At 36.4% G+C, this 24069-nt stretch overlaps 1 protein-coding gene across 6 annotated transcripts in view; it reads right to left on the minus strand.

The window, feature by feature from the left end:
- Positions 1–19780, minus strand: part of pdlim5a (PDZ and LIM domain 5a) — a 51394-nt gene extending 31614 nt beyond the window's left edge. For 3 of the 6 annotated variants that reach the window (XM_007548031.2, XM_016669539.1, XM_016669538.1), the window contains exons 1-3: positions 19647–19780; positions 19099–19233; positions 8528–8679 (exon numbers count right to left, since the gene is read on the minus strand). In XM_007548031.2, the coding sequence (XP_007548093.1) occupies positions 8528–8679; positions 19099–19197 (251 nt within the window). In that variant the 5' untranslated portion in view covers positions 19198–19233; positions 19647–19780. The remainder of the gene's footprint in view (positions 1–8527; positions 8680–19098; positions 19234–19646) is intronic. The other 3 variants (XM_007548033.2, XM_007548032.2, XM_007548034.2) reach the window with 2 other exon arrangements.
- Positions 19781–24069: the final 4289 nt, after the last annotated feature.

Raw genomic sequence — 24069 nt, forward strand, 5'->3', positions numbered from 1 at the left:
TGAACTGGTACCCAGAGGAGTCTTAAACACAAATCATGACAGGAAGCAGACACATTAAGCTAAAACCTGCCAAAGGCAGGAGAAAGAAGGTAATGTTTCCAGCAGCTTGCTAGTCAGCACTACAACACAAAACCCCAACACAGTAGGAGTCAGGAGAAGGGGGGAAAGGGAACTAACAACATTTCAGCCGGAAAAAGCAATATGTATGTGAATGAAAGCGCAAACTTGGAGGTGTAAAATAGACTAAACTTCTGCTTTATGCACAGTTCACTGGGTTTCTGCTGTGGAGGTCAAAAATCAGTTAAACTGTAAATGTAGACAAAAAAGTTTTTTGTTTTTTTTTGCCATACACACTACTGTGCAGGGTTTTAAGCTTCTGTTGCTATAATTAGTCCTTGATCTAACCTCTTTAAAGAAATCCACATTTTTCCAACTCTGTGAGATTAAAAGTATAACCGAATAAATCCATTTCTGGCCGGTCAGGCAGTCAGTCTAAACAAGAAATGTCTGCACTTTGCATTAAAACAACCAGAATGCTGCCTGACAAGCACGATGAATATCTCAGTAAAAAAAATATCCACTTTAAGGAGCAGAGAGATTTCTTGAACGCGGGATCATCTGAGTCAAACTGTCAGCCGTACTTAACAGGTCTCCTAAATTACATTGCTTGAATTACACAAAACAGATGACACCTTAAATTTAAGGCTACTGATGAAGAATTGTTACCAGAAATTTGGATTCTGCACAGAACAAGCACTCTTTGCGTCTTTGGCAAATCAAGTACATAATGAGATGGCACGAGAAAAACAGAAGAGTTCAGGGGACCAAATCAAATCAGCCACATATTTTGAAATGCAAGTCAGCCAAACAAATGAATAATAAGATGTCCAAAGCCTGTTTATCATGAATTTAAAAGGAAGAAACATGTTATTTACTGTTGTACTTTTCCTCCTATGTCTGGCAACTTGCTGTAATTTTTAAAACAGCAAAAACAGAAATTACAAAGTGCATGAATCAAAGGAAAAAAGACAGGCGAAATGGACTGGACTCCAGCTGGGGTTACTTCTCAGTACAAAGACGGTGTGCATCAAGATGATCCACAGCTGGGAAAGAAGTGTGTTGCATAGCAAGCAAATTGCAAGTATTGAGACAATGATTTTAAATGATTTTAAAATAAAAATTTATAGAGTTTTTGAGAAAATGACAGTTCACGTTACAGTAACGATGCTGGTTACTGCTCTCTGCCAGAACGCTGCCCAAACTGTTGCATTTCAAATTGGAGCTTTTGGCAAAAATGTGTTTGTTAATTACATGTAGACCTAAAAGCGCTTTTACAAGACTGGGTAGGGTATTAGTAAACATTATTTCTCTCGACTCCCTCTTACTGACTAATCTGAATGTTAAATCTTTAGTCTGAATTTAAAGTCAAGCTTTAACCTTTGCCATCACTACCTTTGCCTTATGAGGCTATTTTGTAATAATTCCCAAACATTCATAACATTCTCACTCTTCGGTAAGTTTTTCGGTAAGTCCTGCACAGCCTGAGTAGATACCTGAAATTCCTGAAGTTAAACGTTAGGCCCATGAGAGAAGATGGCAAATCGTGTCTGGGAAAACAATTATGCACTGTCTCAAAATGTTTTATAGAGTCAGTATGCTGATTTGAAACAAGTCTGCAGAAAATACAATGTATGGTTTCAATGTGTGCTGTCCCCCTAAACTCACTTAATGCACATACTCATCATTTATAATAAGAAATATAGCTTCTTATCTTTCTTTTAAGTCAGAGCAGCTGACTCTGCTGGGGATCATTCAACAATCCTGGCAAGGATGAAGATGAGTGCTTTTGGCCGAGTGCAAGATGTATTTGGCAAAGAGAGGAAAGAAATAGAAAAAAAAAATAAAAATCCAAAGAGCGATGATATTAACACAATGTTCTTGGCTTTGTAATACCTTCTCTGACTATAGTGTTACTGGGATTTGTATTTTATTTGCCAAGAAGTGACTGACCTGAAAAGGATATGCAGAAACAGGTGTATGAAGCTGCGGTTTCTGTTCTCCTGGCATTAAGATATCAGCGGTGGATTCAGTGGGTCCCAACAAAGACGACAGCAACCGGTTTTAGATGGTCTTTGGCAACTTCCAAACACCGGTGAGAGACAGAGACAGGTGGGCCCAGTGTAACGCTCTTGGCTTTGGAGCATCTTTGGCAACTATCACAACCAAATAACTGACAATGGCAGCTGCACAGAGGGAACCTATAAGTACAGAAGATTTGCATAGAGCTGCAGATTTTAGCATAGATGTTATACAACTTAACAGTGAGTGGAACATAAATAAGCTTCTTAACTGTATTTTTACAGATTAATGTGTCTTTTTTAATCTTCAAACAGCAATACTATTAATGTCAACATGTCGACATTAACAACATAGCATGTATACATAAAGGCATACCATGTTAGTGTTTTTTTTTTTCAATTATGTTTGTCAACAGGTAGAATATAAATGCAACTGTGCAAATATTTATTTTTCAGAGACTTATTCCAAGCTGCTGCTTGTGTGCTTGCAGCTCATTTTGAAGTAAGCAAAGTGGGTCCAGTTTCAATGGGGGTTTAAAAATAGGCTATATGTCATTTTATTAAAGTATCAGTGTTACCTACAATCAGGTAACCAAATTACTCCTTCCATAAATCAAACAGCCAGTTATGTATCTTATGCTTTCTCATGTTTCTTATGAGAAACTACATTCTAGATGCACAGAAAGTCTCTATTAAAAAAAAAATCTGAAAAACAATTCTACTGAGTCTCATGCAAATATCTCTAGTGGCATACTGGGGCTGCCTTTGGGAATACAATTTTGACCAACATGTTGGTCTTTACTTCAAACCAATGCTCCTCAACCAGGGAGTGTAATGCCTACACTGTTTTGTTTTGTTTTGTTCTGTTTTCTGTACTTAGACGGTTAAGCTTTGCAGTACTGTTGCACATCATTATATAATGCACAAGCGGGAAAAATAAACTCCAACATAAACAAACTGAAATCATATACCTCAACTCTGTAAACCTCCCTCGCCACACCCCTCGTCTGTCGTTACTTCCACTTCAGAACTTAAAATAACTCTGCAGCTGCTTGGGTTTGAGCAGTTTTAGCAGTCAGTACCAAATGTTCAGTTTCTCTATCACCCTTTTCTATGACTGGTATGCATTTGTAAAACAGAATTTATGAACCTGAGGTGAGCTTGACAGCAGATGACATTTCCTGTGAAACACTTCCATACATTTAAGGAAGATAGCTATTTCATGCTTTTGTTATTTTAGTGATGATGATTTTTTATTTATTTTTTTTTTTTTCTGGTACCAGTAAGGAACCAGATGCCATAGGATGCTTCATGTGTCAATACATACCTGACTTTAGGACACTTTGTAGCTCCTTTCAACCAGATATAATCTACTTATATTTCAAAGCTATGAAATGAAGTTATGCAATTCAGACAAACATTATTTATCTGGAAGAGACTGCTCAGAGTTGCTTTGCTTTGAACAGGCATCATGATCATTCATATTTCATAGCTATGGACTTCCCCAAATGAGAATCAGAGCCATAATCAATTGTATTTGTATTTCTGAACAAATACTGTTCAGAAATACAAATACAATAAAATAAAATTATACATGAAAGCCAATAATTTGTATTATCACAAGAATGAACTGATTCGTACTGGAGGAACATTGAAAATAAATGTATTGCTTACCTGTACGGAATGGATGAAGATTGGGATGAAATGATAAAGCTTGGCAGCAAAATGTGAGGGTGAATTGGCAATCAGCATAACTTGATTGCGGTAAGTGAAAACCCCTTTCACAAAACACTCTATAATGGGATTGAAAGAGCTTTTTGCCGTTTCTGTGTGTTGTGAGAAAAAGCCGATGCAATGAGGGTGGTCAGGGTCCAACTCTCCCCCCACCCTCCACCGGTACAGCCTAGTCTCACCAAGTAGGTGGTCACACCCAAAAATCAGCTATGTTGCAAAGGTATGAGCAAATTTTATCACAGCTGCCCTGGGGCATTTCAAACTCTGACCTCCTTAGCCACCATTGCCCCAAATACCATTACAATTTTGGAAAGAATAGCAGAGATACTTCCAAACTTATTTTTTAAATGCACTGTTAAAGTCGGTCCCAAATACACCTCCTGCCTTGCTGTACTGCAGACCTAACTTCAAGAAACTCACAGCTGTTTGGGATATTTCCACTCCTACTGATTGATGAATGGACAGGGACAGATCAGGGACAATTCATCTTTATAGGTTTTGAATGAACATGTTGTGTGCATGTAAACTTAGACTTCACAACTTTGAACCTAATGCTAAAGAAAAGGTTTGCCAAAAACAGCAGTTACACTGTGTGGTTCCTTTGCAATAGCCACAACACTCCAAAATTACAAAAGAGAAATGGACCCAGAAGAATAAAACAAAAGGTTGCTTTCGCCCTTTCTTGTTCACTAATCATACATATCATCCATACCAATGAGGCTAATCTTACTCCATGTTATGGTTCTCTATCATGCAAAAAATCTTGGTATTCACTTGGTTTGTACAAGCTATCACCCTGAACCTTATAGCTGTGCCATTGCTATCAAACAAGAATCAAAACACCTACACAGAGAGAGACCTGTTAAACAGTCACAGGCTTCAGAAAGACTTCACCACAGGGAATAAAGCATTCAGCCAGGCACTAATGGCTGAAACACATTACAGCAAAATACAAAGGTGGTTTTGTTGAGGAATAGAATAATTGGAAGAAGTGAACAGTTTAATGCTTTGGTGTACATCTAAATGGAATAATTGTAACAGTAATGAGGCCTATTTAGATGGTGAAAGTTTGTGACTCCCCAAAGGAGACCAATTCAGAATAAACCCGTCAGCAGTGAGGAAAGTCTTTCTGTTTTTCTAATTCCTGACATTTTCCAAGGAAAGAGGTTTTTCAAAATTTTCCAAGCACCAACTTCATTCCTTTCAGCAGTTGCTTCCTCCTTTACTGGTAACATTATTTCTTTATTTTCCCCGGTGCTCCTTGAGTTTACATATAATCTGATACATCACTGATACATACATATTGTATCAGTGATGTGCGGTGTGACTGGTGAGGCGCAGACTCCACCAGGGTCAAATGTCCAAATCCAATATAAAAACAAGATTTTAATTTTAGCAATAACTAATTAAGGTTTCTAACATAATATCTATAACAGCAAGAAAGACCTCTGTTTTCAGCTTCAACTAAATGATCTTACCTTTATTTTATATGAAGACCATGCGCTTTTCCTTTTTCACGAATCTGTCATTCTGTTTAAAAAGAAACGTCCTTGTTTCTCATTTACAACAATCTAGCAGCCAGAGAGTGGCCTTGAACAGTTTTGTTTCATCTGTATTTTACACCCTCCCCTCCACCTCATCTCCAACTGTTTTCATTCAATTCAATTCGTAGAAGAAGAGAACCTGGCGCTAGTTGTGTTTATGGAGCTATAAAGAGGTATATACATATATATATATATATATATATATATATATATATATATATAATCTGTTAAGTATTTAGCCATTTATGATTAATTAAATGTGCTGATACTTCATTCTAACAGCACCGAGTGGAGCGGGCCACTCCAAGATGGCGGCTCTAAGTGATGTCAGCGACAATAGGCCAGAGCAGTCCATGAGGCGTCTATTCTTTATATATGCCTGTGGTTTCTTTGCTAGCTCTTTGGACAATTTCTGCTCTATTATTCAGCTCGTAGCGGGTTCTGGTTTTGGTTCTAATAGATCATGTTGTAAAAACAAAAAAACAAACTTGCAGAGTTGTTCTGGTTCTCCAGAGCCGAGCACCGTTAAATCAGAATAAAAACTTGCGTATGTCAGTTATAAAAAATATTTTCTCATAGCTACTATAAGAATTAATAAAATACTTTTTTAAACAATTTCTTTCTAACTTTCTTTGCCAAACAAATTGGAAGACTGAAGGTTTTAAGTATGGCTTGGGTCAGACATTCTGGGTATTTTACACATCTCATTTGATAATCACAACAAATGTAATATTATGATACATTTCATATTTCCTTAGAAATAAAGCCTCTCAGATGGTTCAATAAAAATTGGACTGTGAGTAAATCTACTACCACACACTGCAGTGTCTTGAACTAATACATTTAATCTCTTTTCCAGATTTTTACTTGACGGAGGTAGATCAGTTTCGTAGATTATTTTCCCCACTTTAAATTGTTTTTCATTAGCCAGTACACATTATTCTCATTTAGTTAAATAGTTCCCTGAAAAGGTCATTTTACTTTGGTACTTTTTTATATCTTGTCTTTTACACATCTGGCATCCATCAGTTCTCTAATTAACCCTTTAGAAAAGAAATAAGCAATCTATTTTTAAAGACATTCAGGAGACACATTCATCGTTAACTTTTCTCTCTGTCTGTTCACTGTTATCATTCCATTTGCTATGTGACCCACTGACAAACCCAATCAAAATGTGCTGGTGGAAAGGAGAAGTAAAAAGAGAACAGAGTGACTCCCATAAAAACTAAAAGAGACAACGGGATGAGGAGGTTTGTTCCACTGTTTAAACTCAATAAAGCCCAGATGTTGACCCCAGTGTGACACTGTCTGAGTACACAAAATGTCTATCAAAGTACAAATGAGGGCCAAACAACAAACTAAATAAAAACCCAGAAACGGATACACTTGTAAATTAGGTGTAAATCAAATCTTTAAAAATATATTAGTCATTTTGACTTTATAGAGTTAAAATAATGAATGAAAAGCATTGTAATCTTTATAATTATGGTTCTAATAGCTCTAATTGTAAGTTTAGCCGGTAAACTGTTTCATCTATATCTCTAGAGTAAGAAATTCTATATGCTTATGTAGAAACGTCAAACATGTTTTTACCGTAAGCCAAGGTCACAGAACATATTTTGTTTAACCCGTCTTACATTGGGTTAGACTTATTTGGGAGTCTGGCTAAAAATTGTTTTTTAGAATGAAACACGACACGAGCTATTTAAGTTCTGAACTCATGCAACCACTCTACCTGAAATATTGTTTCCTACATGCAAGAATAAAAATGGTGCCTCACTGTGAAAACATTTTAGTTTGCCTGAGAGTAACATCCATTTTAATGGTCTACAAATATAGTTTTATTAAGCAACCTCCCAGGCCTCCACTGCCCATCTGTTGTTATGCTGAGACGAAATTACTCAAACGTACATTTTTATTTTCTAATAAGTTACTTTTGAAAACGACAGTATCACTGGATTTACTTTTCAGGAAATTTTGGGGGCAAGAAATGATATCATTTTATATCGCTTTCACTATAATGCGCTACTTTTGTGCAAAAACAATAAAATTCATTTAAACTTGTGGTAGTAATATGAAAAAAATATGTAATATTTCACTGTACATTCCCCATGTTTCTCGTAAGACATGAGTTTAAAAACAGCAAAATTTTGTTTAGCTGTTTTTAAACTGCTCAAAACAGAAAATCTCACATCGGAATGTAATTTGTTGGTAATTTTGAATTTCATCTAAGTTTTCTTTCATTGAACAAAGAAATTGGAAAATCTTTCATTCACAATGATTTACTCCAAAAGAAGGTCCCACACTGACACTGGTTTATAAAAGGCAAAGCTTTGTTTACTGCAGCAGACATTTTTTGCCATTAGGCCGAATGTAAACATCTTCATTTTGTCATTGTTTGGATGCAGATTAGAAGACATGCTCAGTCTGGCTGAAATGTGGAGGGGGTGAGTGAAACAGGGAACTCAGAAGAGGGACACCAAAATGAGAATTTCAGACAAGAAAAGACACACAAAAAAGGAAACTGAGTAGTTCGTAAGATTTCTCTACAATAATTTATGCTATGCTTTTAATGGGCTGGTTACTTTAATGCTCTTCATTCTTTTATGAAGGGAATGCGTTGCAGCCTTGCACATCTCACAGTGTTTAAGTAAAAACACACACGTCTACATTTGCTGCCAGAGAACTAGACAATTGAAACCACATGAGAGCCTAGATGAAGCCACACATACACACTCTTTAGGAGAAATGCTTGCGATAAATCATAGACGCAGTGGAGGATTCTAGTTTAGAATTAGACTTTCGGGAAAAGTTGGTCATCCACGTGTTAGATTCTGTTCTTGTTGTTTTTGTTATTTTTCTTTCTATCAGGGAATGAATAGTTTGGATAGAACTAATGGTGTCAGTGTGTGTGAAAACTAAGAATAACTCCCTACTGTGACAACAGTGATTGACTGCCTGGATGGGGATGCTCAGAGTTTAACAGGAAGGTATTTAAATTTGTTACAGAAAAAAAATTATTTTTCGTTGACTTTAAAAGTATTCTTGGTCAGCCTGTGTATTTCATGGGGACAAAGACAATCTGTCATTTTTGTACATAACAGTACAAAAATGCAGTAACATAAATAGTTTGTCATCAGAGAAACCAACAAGCGTGGGGTCATCGCTTACTTCTGCAGAGTGAGACTAAGGTTCCCTGTGCAGTTCTTGATTTTGTTTTGGGCCTCAAGGTGGTTCATGCCCTCTGTGGAAACACCGTCGATGGAGAGAACCGTGTCTCCAACTGCAACACCACCTTTTGCTGCTTTCCCACCATCCGACAGCTGTGGAAACACAGAATGCTCAAGTTACATTTTACACATCTTTTTCAGGATTTTCAAATAATGTGGTTATTGCTGTTGTCACCTTTAGATCTGATCAGTTTGTTTTAGACATTAAGGGGAATCTGTAATCCATGATGCATATTTATAGTCAGTATTAAAGAACACAATGGAAATAATAATGAATGTTGGGTTTTTCACCAAAAAACTTACTGTTTGAGTTTCATAATGAGGGTGCGTGTGTGTGGCCTTGTAGATGATACATTGCAAGGACCATTTTCCTTTCCCCACATATGCTGTGGGGACCAAGTGCTCCTTATGGGGCCCAAAACCCGGGTCTGGTAAGACAAAGTGCTGGTCTGGGGTCAGGGATTTTGTGAACTGAGTTTAGGTTAGGTTTATGTCAGGATCTTGGGTTGGTGTGAGGTTTGTTTATTGTTCTGTATTCTTAGTATTCTGCAGTTTCTTATTTTGATGAGATAAGCCTTGTTTCTGCTTGAGCTTTAGCTCACACCTGCAGCCTGTTTCTAATGAACTATTTGGTCCTTGTTCAAGTAATCAAGCTCTCCAGTGTATATACTACTCTTTCTCAGACTCTCCTTGCTGGTTCCTCCTGTTAATTCTTGTTAGATCCTATTTTCCTGTGTTTCAAGCTAACTCAGGATGTCTGTAGCTGCAACTGAAGCACCAGCAATTAAACATCTGTGTTTTATAATGTGCCTGCTTGTATAAGAAAATGCCAGAGGCAACGGACACCCTGAACTGTTACTTTCCTCTACAGATGAAGCTAAGTAATTAGTCACTCATAAAAAAGCTATCATGTCAACATTTTTGGAACAATCAATGTGGGAAAACAAAAGTTGATGGCTGTCAGGCTTACAGGCTTAATAAAGTAAAAATAAACCTCTAATATCTTCCTGTCAATGTTTTCAATGCATTCAAAATATTTAGACAGACTTTAATTAGTACAATAATATCTTGGAGGTAAATGGCTAATTTAAAACTATTGAAATGAAAGTACCACTGTTGTAATTTAATATTTAGATCCATACTTAGAGATGAGTTAAAAATTATAGCTGTGCTGAAAAACCATACCATCATCAAGAAAATCGATTGTTCTTGTTAGTGATGATGGACTGCAATCAAACAAGCAAAACTGAAGTGCATCTAGAGAGTTAAATAAGAATTTAGGTACAGTAGTTGCTTCGATTTTGGGTCTTTTGTGTTCATGATAGAGAAACAGGGTAAGTCACTTCCCAAGAGACAAAACTTGAAGTTGCAGCCCTAACCATTCTTGGTCACACTGTTTCCTTAGACGTGTCCAAATGTGAGTGAATGAATGTTTCTTTCAACTCCACGACAAAGTACCACACGTGCTGCTATCGTGAACACACTTGTTAAAATCAGCTTTGGTCTAATTGGTGCCTATGAAGTCTTAATGTTGAACTTTTTGTTCCTAAAAGAAAACATTTTTATCTGTAGTAAGTAAGGCACTCAAGGGACGTAGAGTGAATTAACCTGTATCATTGTCTGTACTACACATAGAAACATTCTTACACGCAAACACATAAATCCACACTCACACACGTAGAGGAGTAAAGACAGACAGGCACGACCAATAAAACAAGCTGCGCCGCTGGATTAGTGTAAAGGCTCTGCAGCCCCCAAGCCTTTTATAGTCATATTAGCCCAACACACGCAACATCACTCACCACCACTCTTAGATTCATAGAGCTGAAAGAACCAAGTAACGAGGGTGCAGCCATAGCACTGATTAAATTTGTTTGTATTAAAAACAGTGAGAGAGAAGGGAAGAAAAAAGAATGCCACTGGGTACATGTGTGGGCTTTTAACTCAGGACATTTGACCTGTTTCCAGGGGAGTGTTTTGACTAACCACCTCAGGATTAATTTGAACCAAGTCACAAAAGGTCCAGTTCAAAGTTTTCCCCTCATAGTGCTGTACATATGACTACTACACACAAATGCTCATTCTATTTTAAGCATTAGCGCTTCACTTTTTTTTATTAAAATAAGCTAAAAAAGAGAATTCCAGCCACCGATGGTGGAGAGGAGGCCAGAGGAAGGAACAAGTCATGAGACGTAAGAGATACTTTGGCTTAAGGAAGCAATATGAAAAAATAAAAGTGGTTAGTTTGTATTGCACAGACTTGATATTTAAGTTATAAGTTTAATGGTACCAGAAGTCAGTTGTGGTGGTTAAATGATTGTTCAAGAAATTAAAATATTTGATTTTAATTAGGTTTATAGAGAGAGGTCTCAGAGATAAAAGCAGTTTTAATTTTAATATCAAACACAGTTCAACAAATTATTGTAAAAATCAAAAGTGGAAATTTGTACAATCTCAGTCTCTTTGTATAGGTTTGGTGTCTCAACTTTCCCACTGAGTTTGATTTAAGGCTCTTGGCTGTGATAAAGAATAGCAGTATGCACACATACACAATAGAGTTGATAAAAGATAGATAAGCAAAGATAGCTACAGCACATTATAAGAGGTAACAGCATAGTAATGGCATAACCTAATACTGAATTAATGCTATATTTTTAAATTGTATGCACATTACTTCAGCAAAGCACAAACAGTTTTCTTTTTTTTTCTGTGAAAACCCCCACTAACACTCAAGTTTTTTCAGAAATCATTTTACAAGTTTGGGCCATTTACTATATCCTAGCTTCTTCAAAACTTTTTTCTAGAATGAGTTCAGGTATGAAGTAAAACGCGGCCTGTCCACAGAAGCATGGAAAATTTAAGAACAATGCTTTTCTACTGAAAACAATATTTTTGATCAGAAACTCAGGAATGTTTTCTTCAGTGTATATCCTGCTTTGTCTGGGCTGTTTGCATTTTACACTGTAAAAAATGGTCATGACAGAGTTACAGTTGTGAAAGAAAGAGGATGGATGGATGGATGGATGGATGGATGGATGGATGGATGGATGGATGGATGGATGGATGGATGGATGGATGGATGGATGGATGGATGGACGGATTCCACCATTGTTCAGATCAATATGAATACTCAGCCATCTTAAAGGTGAAGTTCTGATCAATAAAATACATTTTTCTGCCATCCATGAATTCATAAGTCAAAGAAATTATCCTCTTTGACAATATTGTTTTTATCATAATTGCCTTAAGGACATTTTATAAAAAAAAATAAAAATAAAAAAAATTAAAAAGCCTGTGACAGGCTTCCTGAACTCATCTTGGAGAGATCTGTGGTACAATTAGTCTATCTGGGTTAAGAGGTTTATGTTTATAATTCTGGTGTTTCTTAGCTAATTCCCAGCAAGCTGAGCTTTGAAGTGATGAATGGTTTGGCCTCTTTCTGAGGGCTGATTAATATAGTGACACACTCCAAAAAAGGTTCTCCTATCAAGAAAAGAACACAAAATTTAATTTATGGTTATAATCAATTTATTGGTCAGCTTTCTAACTAAGGACTACATTTTAGGCTGACCTGTAAATGTTCTAGATAAGTCAAAAACGTCTCCTATTTTAAACATCAGGCTATTCCAATTTTGGGCAAAAGAGAATATTTGGTCTATAAAACATTTAATTTATTGCAGTCAGTTAAAACATTTAGACTCCAATAGCCTATTTGGAGTCTGTTTTGACAGATAAACTTGCCAAAATGCTGACAGCAACACTAGATTTTTAAGACGTATGACATTGTTTTTTTAGCACAAACTTTTCTAAAAGGCTCCAATGTTGTTTGGTTTATGGGCAGAATGATGGGTCTGAGTGCCTTGAACAACCCCTGGTTTCAAAATACACTAAGAGACAAAGAAGACTAGCAGACTTTCTGTCTCACAACTATGTTATAGCTACACTATTTTTTATTTCCTAGCAAAAGAAAAAAAGCTAAATATTTATAGCTGGAGAAGCCCAGACAGATTAAAAAGATGAAGTAGGGGAAATACAGAGGTGAGTGAGATGGATGCAAGAGGAAAAGAGACGTGACAGAAAAAAAAAATAAGGAAAAGATTAAAGAGGTGCAGGACACTGAAGCAGAGCCATCCTACATGGATTTATCCATCAATAACATGTTAACAGCCAGGCAATATTTCCCTCACAGTTTATCATCCCAAATAGCAAAATGTTAATTTTCAGCTTTCATTGTTTTTTTTAACCCTGAAGCTGGCAAAAAAAAAAAAAAAGGCATTTCAGTTTCATGTTCCGGAAAAGAATAATTGTAAAATCAGATCTAATTAACTCCTTTACCAAATAAATGTTTTGATCTTAAAGATGTCTATTCAGTCTCTGCTACACTATGGCTGTGATTAATGAACAAGCCCAAAGTTCTTAAATGAAATAACTGGAGGACATGGAACAAAGCAGTGAAAATCAAGCAATTGACTAGGGAGTAAAAAAACACTATGCAGATGTGCGATTGTGTAAAAGAAGGTAAATGTTGGTCAGAATCAGTTTGACACTGAACAGCAGCTTAGAGAGAGATATATGCAACTGTAAACACTATAGGCACACAGCGTGTATGTGCACAGATATTAAGGAAATGTTTGAAAAGACAGTAACTCCAATTGAATTTGGATAGAAAATGTTTTCTAACGTTCTTGGAAATACATATAAATATATTTTAGATCAATTACAGAAATGTAAGTAGTATAAATAAAGTATATAAATAAACAAGACATTTGAAATATTTGTATATAATGTCATTTTAAAGAATCAAACTTATAAAGAGGAATAAATTAGGACACTACCATAATTATATCTATTTATAATGACTACAGTCACACACAGGGATATTACATTAGGTAACCATGGTGACAGCATTGTTACTCTGTGATTGTTGGTGTTTAAAGTGGTTTAAAAATCAGACTTTTAGTTTGGTGTGGTCCTTACTGTTGAAGTGAGAGTGAACACCATTGTCTCGAAAGTGTTGTGGGAACTCAATGTGGCCAATGGCTAAAATATGCTCAGTCCTTCATTAAAGAAAATGAGATGATGAGGTCTGCAATTTTTTTGTTTTTTTGTTTTTTTTTCCTTTGTTTTTTTGTTTTTTTTTGTGGCAGAAGCATTTATAGAGTTTTGCATGGATGATAATGTCAGAACAGCAGCTGGAGCAATAAATCTCACTTTGATGTTCACTTGGTTTCACTTTTATGGCAGTAATTAAAAGGCATGAAAGTGCATTTAACTGACATAAAGTAAGGAGAAAAGTTACTAATATAAAACTAAACTATTTTCTTTTGCTTCCATTCTTGTGAGTCCTTGGAATCCACTGTTAGGAACAAACATGATGATGCCAGGCAGCCATCCTGGGAGGAAGGCTGAGGAGACATAACGGGATTAACAGCTTCTGTGGAAAATCCATTATAGCACCATTTAACAATAGGTTACACTGTCCTCTACAATGTGAATTTACTGCCGTGTGTTATGACTCCGTTGCATTGTTCTTGCCAGGGTTGTAAAGGTTCTCTGGCCTGAGAGGATTCTATTCATTAAATTGAAATAGCAGTCCTTAAAAACATGTGTCACTAGAGTTAAAAGTGGTTAATTGTAATATGTTGGATGCAACATGATATTCAGTGCAGTGTTGTCTTTCATTTGTTGGTGACTTGAAAAGGAATGCTGTGAGACATTCAAAATAGACAAAATATAAAACATAAAAGGTGATCATGATGACGTCAACTTAATAAAAAAACATTATCTTAATGTTTTTTCATTGCTATAGGACAGAATTAGAGTTTGTGTATTTTTAAAAACCAAGTGTATAAATCTGAATGACATTGGCCAGGATTGCACCCCCCTCCAGCTCCTCCTGGCCTGTCAGTTTCAGCCAAGAATTTGCTGCAGGATTTTCTGAGATTGTAAGGAACAATTTTTAGACTGTCAATACAAAAAAAATGCAAAATTGAAATTGGAGGTTGACTCTTGTCAGGTACTTTAATACTCATCATCAAAAAATGCCAAAAATGCCAAATCAACAATACCATTGAGGATCATAAGGACGGCTGAAAAATGAACCCCAGATTTGATTGCCCATGGTTTATGTAATGTCACTTTAATATACACATAAAATGTTGACAGGTTGATTTGCAAGAAAGAAAAGATTAATGAAGTTGTTCATTTGTATAAAGTTCAAAATGTATTAAAAGAAGAGGGACAGATTATTAGAAGAAAGACGACGGAAGAAAAGTCTGATATGAACCCATCACATCTCTGGGAAAGCAGGAAGCATCTGTCACTGGTTCGGGAACTCCTTTCTTCCATGGAAGTGTTTTTTATAGATAACATTTTGTTATCCTCACCACACAAAGCTCCGATATTCTAGGTTTCATTAAATGAAGCATTCTTCATTTATAGATATTCAAACATAGGCCACCAAATGATCAAACTTCACATTTACAGATATTCAAAGAAATTAGCAAGAAAACTATGTAGTTTATTTCAAATTACATTTATAATATCTTTCCTTATACACATTTTGATTAGTTTCAATATACCAGAAAATATAACTAAGCAAATATATAGTCTCAGCTCAAGATGCTGGTGCAGTTCTCATGTTAGACAGAGAAAAGCATACTATTCTTAGAAATCTAATGCATCTTCTCCCATGGGTTATTTTCCTTTAAAACTATTTTTACAGTGGAAAGTGCAAATGGGCGTCCATTAGAGATATTTATATATTGATTCAATTTTTCATCCACACATGCTTCTGCTTGTTGGGGAACTAACCCTTTAAAAGAAAACATTTGACACAAATGGATTTCCACTAAATTGTTCAAAGGCGGTTTGCCAGATAGTCTTATCCAAAGGTGATTTCAGTGAGATATTATTGGCTGACCTGTTTTTCTTTTGAACTAAAAACACATACATTACAAAATTTACTTTGACACAAAGTGAGGAAAATACTTATAGCATCAGAACAAGGCTCTTTGTTCCTTTCAAAGTCAGAAACAACCAATCAAAGCAAGGAGGAATATCTCACTGCTGTCAATTATGATTTGCTCAATGTAAGCAGCACATTTTAGCTCAAGATTGGCAGTTTGTACCAAAAACCAGGGGGATTGTGTGAGCAGCATGTACACAAGCATGATTGACAGTGCTATGGACCCCCTTCTGGTTCTCATTGGTTGTTTCTGACTGAGCTGTATGTTTTTGTAGATGGCAGTGATACCACTGGGAGGAGGTATTGGAGTTCAACTTTTTTTCACAGCTTATCTGTCTCATATTCTATTGTCACAACACAAAGAGAGTTTCAGCAAACATGTAAAAAAAACATCATATTTTTTAAAAGGTTGTATAATACTGCAGATTTAAACAGCTATTAATAGTGGTGCAATACCCTTAGTTCTTTCTGAAATCCTCTTTGAATAAGTGGACAGGCATTATTATTGTTTTTAATGTTACTGTTTGGGGAACACACTGGAACCTATCATATAACTATGCTTCTTTTCTTCTTCTCTGTAGAATTGGAGAACTTCAACAGGGGAAACTCTTAACATGTTTTACTGGGATCTAACCATAAAGCACAAGTAATTTTACCAAATTAAGTTGTTAAAAATAAAAAGATGAATGGGATAGTGAGGCTAATTTACTTCAAAACTAGAGTCACTTATGGTGACCCTAGTTTTGGACCCAGGGTCACCATAAGTGACTCTAGTTTTGGACCCAGCCATTGGACCCAGTGATGCAATGTGTTTACACGACATGCACATCTTGTCCTAGGAACAAAATGCATGCTTTGCTCACATATTATGTGTGGGCATTAGTAACAGCAGCTGTTGGTGTAAATGTGGTTTGGCAGTAGTGCTGCATACACTAATAACCCCTACTCTGCGGTCTTTGCTCAGAACCGACACTATGGTTAGACTGACAGAGCTCTAATGTGCATTTCAATTTGAGTGTGCAAGTTTGCATGGCTGCATGTGGCCATAGACACTGGGTTTTCACCATCATTAGCTGGATTTAATAAGGTGGACATGATTAGAGTTGATTTGGCTCTTGGTGTTTGACTGAAAATGTTGTTTGTGAGGAATGAGTCATGTGCTGCATGAAGTTTGAATAATAAAGTTAAAGTGGAAAAGGTACCTAAACTATAGACACAAACAGAAACAAAATAGGATATTATAGTGAAGAAAGAAAAAGAGATTGGTATATGTGATCTTTAGAGAGACATTTTCATTTTGAGTCAAACTGTCATCAGCTTCTGAGGCTAAGAGTCTACCACCGTTTGCCGAAGAAGAAGGAAAAAAAAACACTTCCAGCTGCAGCTACTAATTTAAGTAGCTGCAGCTGGAAGTGTTTTTTTTTTGTTTTTTTTCATGTCTTTGAACGTTGGTTTATAGTGATGTGTTCAATTTAGAACACATCACTATAAACCAACGTTCAAAGACATGAGTAATGGCATTAATGAGAATGTTAGTTTGACTCATACTGGATACAGTATATACTGTTTGGCAGGTGCTTTAGGGTTTTGGATGATTAATATTACAACCAATAAGTGATTTAATTGCTTAAGCTGCACATTTTTCATGCCGTTATAGACACAAATGTGACCTGCTCTCTTCACATTCAGAAGCACATAGAAAAAGACATACAAAACGTTAATCTTTTTGTTTTATCATCACAGTAGCATTTTCTCAGTGAACTAAGATGTTTAGTGAACTCTGGGGAACTTTTATTTATTCCTCTCTTTTTAATTGCTGTGAATAGTTAATTAGTACTCTCACTGTAAATATTAGCACCTATTCTTGTAAATTTCCAATTTTTAAGGAAAGTGGCTTCTTTACGGTCTCTATTTTACGATAATTTAATAATTTTAACGAATTTTATGCGTATCTGTATGCTTTGCATGTGCCTGTCACTTTGATGCTGATATATTTATTACAAACAAATCCAAAAGTCTTCTGACATGTACCTCTCAGTCTGCTTTTTTTTCTTTTTTTTGTTTTTTGTTTTTTTGCAATTAATTAGAGAATTTCTGATTAAAACAAGCCAGTTCATGATTAATAATGTTAATTGCAATGACATTACACTTTCTAAAAGCAAAGAAATAACAGATTGCTGCACAGATAAAACCATCAATATATTTGTGATAAGGCAAATCATACAGTCTATGAACCTTACAACAAGCATTAAAGCTGTGGCAGTGCGTAATTAAAACCACATTAATAAAATAAAATGTAGTCTCAGTTCAACTAAGAGCAGACTGCTGACAAGTACAGTTTACTTACTCTCAACTTTGCATGGTAGTGAGAATTCTCTTGGACCCATAAAAAGAGTTTTAAAAAAATGCTTTTATATGAAAAGAACAACTTTTTAAATACTATTTATATAACAGTTATAGGCTCAAATGATTCTTGTTTTAAACAAGTATATTTAGTGCTGTTTTTTCATGGGGTGATTTTTTTGTTTGTTTGTTTGTTTGTTTGTTTTTTTGTTTTCTTTCTATTTATTCTGTTTTGGTAGTTTGCTCTGTGTTTTCCAGAAAGTGTCTTTCGTAATCTTGTCTCCATGTTTGGACTCCAGCCTTCAGGCACACACTTACAGTCACAAAGAAACACACAACTTGGATAGACATTCACACGGCTTTGCTTGGAGGGAAAAGTATCACATCCAAACTAATAAGACAAACATGGCAACCCAAAATGGCCCCAAGGGAGATTGGCACAGGATCTGCCAAACCATTCATTATCAGATTTGTGGAAGCAGAAATGTGTGCACTACACAGTGTAGGCAACTTTCTTAGTGACTGTGTGTATTTGTGTCAGAATTGCTGTGGCTGTTGGAAAGTTCCAAGCATAACGAAACAGAAGCTTTGCTAACATCAAAAAAGGGATTATCTTCTTCCTGGATCTCATTTCAGCTAAAGTGACGAGGGAAGCAGATCTGGGAGGAGTAGTGTGTGTAAGATCATCAGTCAGAGAAAGGCTACACTACTAAGACATAAAACCAAGGGACCATCAAGTTACTTCTTCAAGCAGCGGGAGACAAGCCAAGATTTTTGTGCCAAAACTTTGATTGCTGCACTTTCGATAGACACTTGAAGTGAGGGGGAATGTAAAGAAAGCTAAAATGAGTTTCCTGTGTGGTCAATAGACGACAGATGGCACATGATTCAGCTAAGCTATCACCGGTGTGGTTTGGAGAAGTTGGGCAAGAAGCCTCAAGACGAATTGGTAGCAGTAAGGGAATGGTGCAGAAGTTGCAGGACACTTCACCACTACCCTGAGGTGAATGGTTTCACATGCACGAGCGGGACTAAACTGTAAGAATGCAATACTTTCTAGCTTTGCATGTTGATAGCATTGCATGTTAAACACAGTCTTGAAGCATGACATAAGAGTGCAGTGCAGGCTGTTTTGTCACCTGCTCACATCTTTTTGAGTGTCTTCCCTTTTGAATTCAATTATGTTTGTGTTTGTTACTTACCCTGGAGATGGTGAGGGGCATGTTAAAGTCCTTCCCTCCTTGGAGCCTGAAACCCCAAGGGGCCGGCCCCAACAGAGTGACACTGTAGTTCCCGCTCATGGTCTCTTCAATTAGTATTGATCACAAGAAAAGATGCTGGTAGCGGGACAAAAATACACAGAAGATCAAATAATTACCACTTGGTTTTAAAAGGTCTGCTAAGTTGCTTCTAGACTGCCTGAGATATGACAGAAAAATGTGTTTTTGGTACAGTACAGAAATAAAAGAAGTGAGATGAACAAATTCAATGGATTAAAAAGTCAAGGGAAGAATGTAATACTGAGATTTAATTTCACATCATTTTATCTAAAATGGATTAAAATCTAAAAAAAATATTTTCTAATATTTTAATGCTTTTATTGAATGAGTCATTTATTCTGCAGAAGGTTGCAAAGTTGCTTATGTAAGAAATGTCCAGTCGTCCTAACAAAAAGATCTTTATAAAGTAAACATTTACATTTATTTTATTACTATTTGGTGTCATTACAGCGCAAACTTAAGCAACATACCTCTTCAATGGGAATTCCAGAGAGGACAACAACTCCAGTCAGGTACTAAAGATGGTGTAATTTCCAGTTTCCCCTGCACTCCTCCCTTTCTAGCAATCCCACTGTGTGTGAGAAAGCCACAGAGGGATGCAATGCTCTTTTATACTATAGTTAATGACAGTGGGAGGGGAAAGGTGGAGGAGGGGAGAGAAAGGAGGTAGGGTGGGGAGATGAAGAATGGGCAGAGTGTGGGAGGGGAGAAAAGAGGAGGAGCTTGAGCAAGGGGAGGAGAAATGAAGGAGATAATAATGAAGGGTGAGATTAAGGTATAAAGGCGACGCACTGAGGGGGCAACACGGGGGAAAACATGGATTACAGAAAAGACTGTGGGAGCGTGATATGCAGAGAAAATGACAAGAGGAGGGAGGGGAGACACAGGAGGGGAAGTGGGGAGCAAAGAGGGGACGGTTTATCTTTCATCTGGATATTTTGGGAACATGGAGTCATTGCTACGGGCCGCTTCCTTTAAGGTGAAACGATCCGTAATGAAATCAAGACCAAAGAACACACCCCAGAGGCTTCAGTGAAAAGGTCTCCCTGAGCTTGATGAAGTCATATAAACAAAAGATTCTCTCGTTCCTGTTAGAAATGTGTTTCACTGCTCCAGCGCAGTCGTTCCAACAACAAAGCAAAGGGTAGCGAGTTGTTAATCGGAGCTCTTTATTTAAGCAGGTCTGTTTTAATTATAGCATACATCCTTCATGGGAATACGAGGTATTTTCTCAGCTTTCCTGTCTTTAAAGGCTAAAGAAACAAAATTATACAATCAAGAAATTAAATTACACAAACTCCAGCATGATCCCTTGTGCATTTCGGCTTATACACAATCTGGAGTCAATTGCAGATTTTCCCTTTATTTGTTTTTCTGTTCCTCATTATTTTCCTCCTGACAATTAGCAGTTCTTCTCCCTTGGTGCTGGATTTTCTTCGCTTTATCTTTTTAGTCCAGACAGATCAATATTGACTTTGTAGTTATACCCTCATAGCACTGGCTTAATTAGATACTTATGTCATTCCTGACTTGATCCTGTCTACAGTACATATTCACACTGAGCCTACCTCCTGGCTCTGGATGGTGTTCACTGCAGGCCTTAGAACAGCCAAATGAACACTCAGCAGGGAGAAGCCAACATAAAGACTGGAATGAAAAGGTAGTTTTGTATTGCATTTTTAAAATGGTGCATGTGGTTTAGTTCACACGTGTACCTAAAAGAGATCCCACTGAAGAAGGAGGCAGGAGAAAGTCATTTTCTGGCAGTACTTGACATCCACTTTCACTTCAAGATGGGAAGTGGGGCCTCTCTCATCGTAATCTGTTGCATTTTTATTTAAATTTTTGAAACAATAAACCTGCACGTGGTATGCCATGGGCCTTTTCTTATCTTGTAAATAACCATTTTGGGCCACCGTGGGCAAAATACAAGGACTGGTCCCAGTCCAACATTTGCTACATCATTTTGGGGGTAATGACAAACACAGAAGAGAAGCATTGCACAGACCTTTGACTGGTTTCAAAGTGAGCACCTCTACTATTGGAAGTCTGCACATACATCACAGTGAGGAATCTACTGGAATGACAACAAATCCCTCCGTTAATTTATAACATCTTGTTGGTAGATAAGATATCACTGTGAGTTTGTGAAGTGAAGAAATCCTTAGAACAGGCACATTTTTTGGCTGTTTACAGTAAAGTAAAGTAACAAAGATTTTATTTGCAAAATTCAACAATGTAAAAGCAAATATGAATCAGCCACATTTTCAAAAGAGACCATTGTTAAGTTTGTTGACTTATTCCCATTAAATCAACATCCTTATCACCATGATAAGGTTAAGTTAGCACCATAAGAAGTCACTTGAACCTGTCTAGTTGGAGTACATATGAATGAATGAATGAATGAATGAATAAATGAATGAATGAGTGTTTAGCATTATTTTTAATGAATGCACTGGTTTTGCTTCTCCTTCTTTTTTCCCCTAGATGGTCTTTTTTCAGAGAAGGGTTTTGATCACTGCTTTATACTGTCAAATATGGCCAGAGGCTAAAAATCTGTTGCAAAGAGAACAAAGGGGGATGTGTGGGACGTGGGATAATTATACCAAACCTTAACAATAGAGAGAGTGCAGAAGCACAAAAACTCAGACACCCTACAGTCTTTTGTCCTGTCCAATGGTCTATTCCAGTCCCCATATGCTCATTTCTCTGCTTGCTTATAGATCACAGCTCATCAGCCCGCTGCCAGACACACACATGGTCACACTGAGACTAATAGGATGATAATCTACCCCTCTGAATGATGTGTAATACATCAGCCACACAAGGAAAGAGGTACCAACAATCACCATTCTCGCAGCTGAACCCTTAAGCCTCACCCATCCGCACACATTATATACACACACGTTCACAACTTGACGGTGAATGCAATATTTGTTGCATATAAATCCTTTTTTCCAGGTTAAACCAGGGACAACAACAGTGGTCTAAATAATTGTTATGTAAATTAGTCCGAGATCTTTTCTACAGAATGCTGTACGGAGCATTGAGCTCAGCAACATTCCTTTCTACTCTTGCATATTAAGGTTTAAGAAAAGTTTGAAGAAAATATGTACCATATATATATTAAGTTCATGGGAGGGAATATTTTTTTATAAAACAATTTTGTAAAAGAAATGAAATATTTTGTTATATATATGAAATAATATTTTTTTCCAGACATGTCTGTATTTACAGTATCTACAAATAGCAAGACAAACACCAGTGTAGATGTTTATTTTGGGGAGTGTACTTTGTCTGGCCCCAGTCTAATCAGTCTGACCCTTTCAGACTAATATAAGCCTATAGCTAATCCCTTCACCCATCTTTGTACAGTGAATCACCCACAGTTTGTTTAGTCTCTAGGGTTTTCAATGACATACAGCACTTTATTTGTTGTTGTTGCAATTTGTAAAACAGTTGAGACATTTTACTTTAATAACATATGCGCAAAAGCTTTGGATATATGTTGCAGGATCCCAAGATGTTAGTGTGAATAAGCATGTGCAAAATTCAAAAACAATCCTGTTATAAGTTTTTTTTTTTCTCTCCTTTTTAAACCCAATCACTCCTCATAAGTGCTCTCTCTCTCACACAGGGGAAAACATGTTCCCTTTCTTATCTGCCAAGCTGTCAAGAATGAACAGACAAGCACACCAGAAGGCATATATCTCAGTGCTAAATGACAGTTTAGCTTAAAACACGGGAAAGAGAGAAATAAATCTGTTTTTAGGGCATTAACCAGCAGGTGACGCAGACACAGACCCAAACAGCACTTGGACCTCATGGAGACGCATCTGCTCAAAGCATGGGTCAAAGATAGGTCATTATAAGAGAGACATTTAAAGCCAAGTGTAATGTTTCCTTTGGGATTTAAGGAGAACACATGTCAAATAGGCCATCCAGCACTTCAGACTGCAGGCATCAGCTGCTCAAAATCAGTCTGTCAGTCTCTAATTTGGAAACTAACTAACTACAGGTAGAGAGTGATGTTTGCCCATGTAACATCACATAAACAAAACAAACAAAATAATAAATTACATATCAGTGAGTCTAAAAGTATCTGATTAAAACTGGCTAAATTTGTTGTTAAATGCTTCTTTTTTGTGACCATGTAGTATGTAGTAGTGGTTTAAAATCTCTACAACGTTTATCTGTGTTTGGAGTGTTATTCCTCGAAAAATTTAAATTTTTGGTTCTCAATCAAGGTAGTAGAATATCAGGGGCCATAAAGAGTCCAATGTTCAAAATAATTCATAATAATTCAGAAATTGCCACCTAAATATATGTGTATGATGGCTGCATATATATATATATATATATATATTTTTTTTTTTTAATTATTTTTTCTTATTTATTTTATTTTATTTTTTTTCCACTATTACAGCTAATACATCTGCAGTCAATTCTATTACAGCTTAGAATTGACTGCAGTTAATACTGTATTATGTGCTGATTATATTAAATACACATGTTTTTATACCTTAAGCATTTTGATTTTGTTGTAGCTGTAAACTGACACTTTAGTTATTCTGTACCTAAAGTACATTCATTCAATGTCATGACCCTGTGGAAAAGGAATTATGCATGGTCAGAGCTCTCCACCAATTTCAGGAGAATCTGTTATCATAAAACAGGAATAGTTAACAGGCTTAGCAGCTGCTATTCTGAGCTGTACAAAGCAACCAGAAGAGGGTAAAACTTAAAACATGAGACAAGGAAAGAGGAGAGATAAGTCTTGGAAAAATTACGAAAATGATGTTAAGAAAATTTTAAACTGATCAAACCTACTATCAAAGTAAAGATAACATGTTTGACAGAAAATTGTTTGACAAAACATTGTTTGTTCAAATA

This window comes from Poecilia formosa, unplaced genomic scaffold (genome assembly GCF_000485575.1).
Source record: "Poecilia formosa unplaced genomic scaffold, Poecilia_formosa-5.1.2 Scaffold25, whole genome shotgun sequence".
In the NCBI taxonomy this organism is placed as follows: domain Eukaryota; kingdom Metazoa; phylum Chordata; class Actinopteri; order Cyprinodontiformes; family Poeciliidae; genus Poecilia; species Poecilia formosa.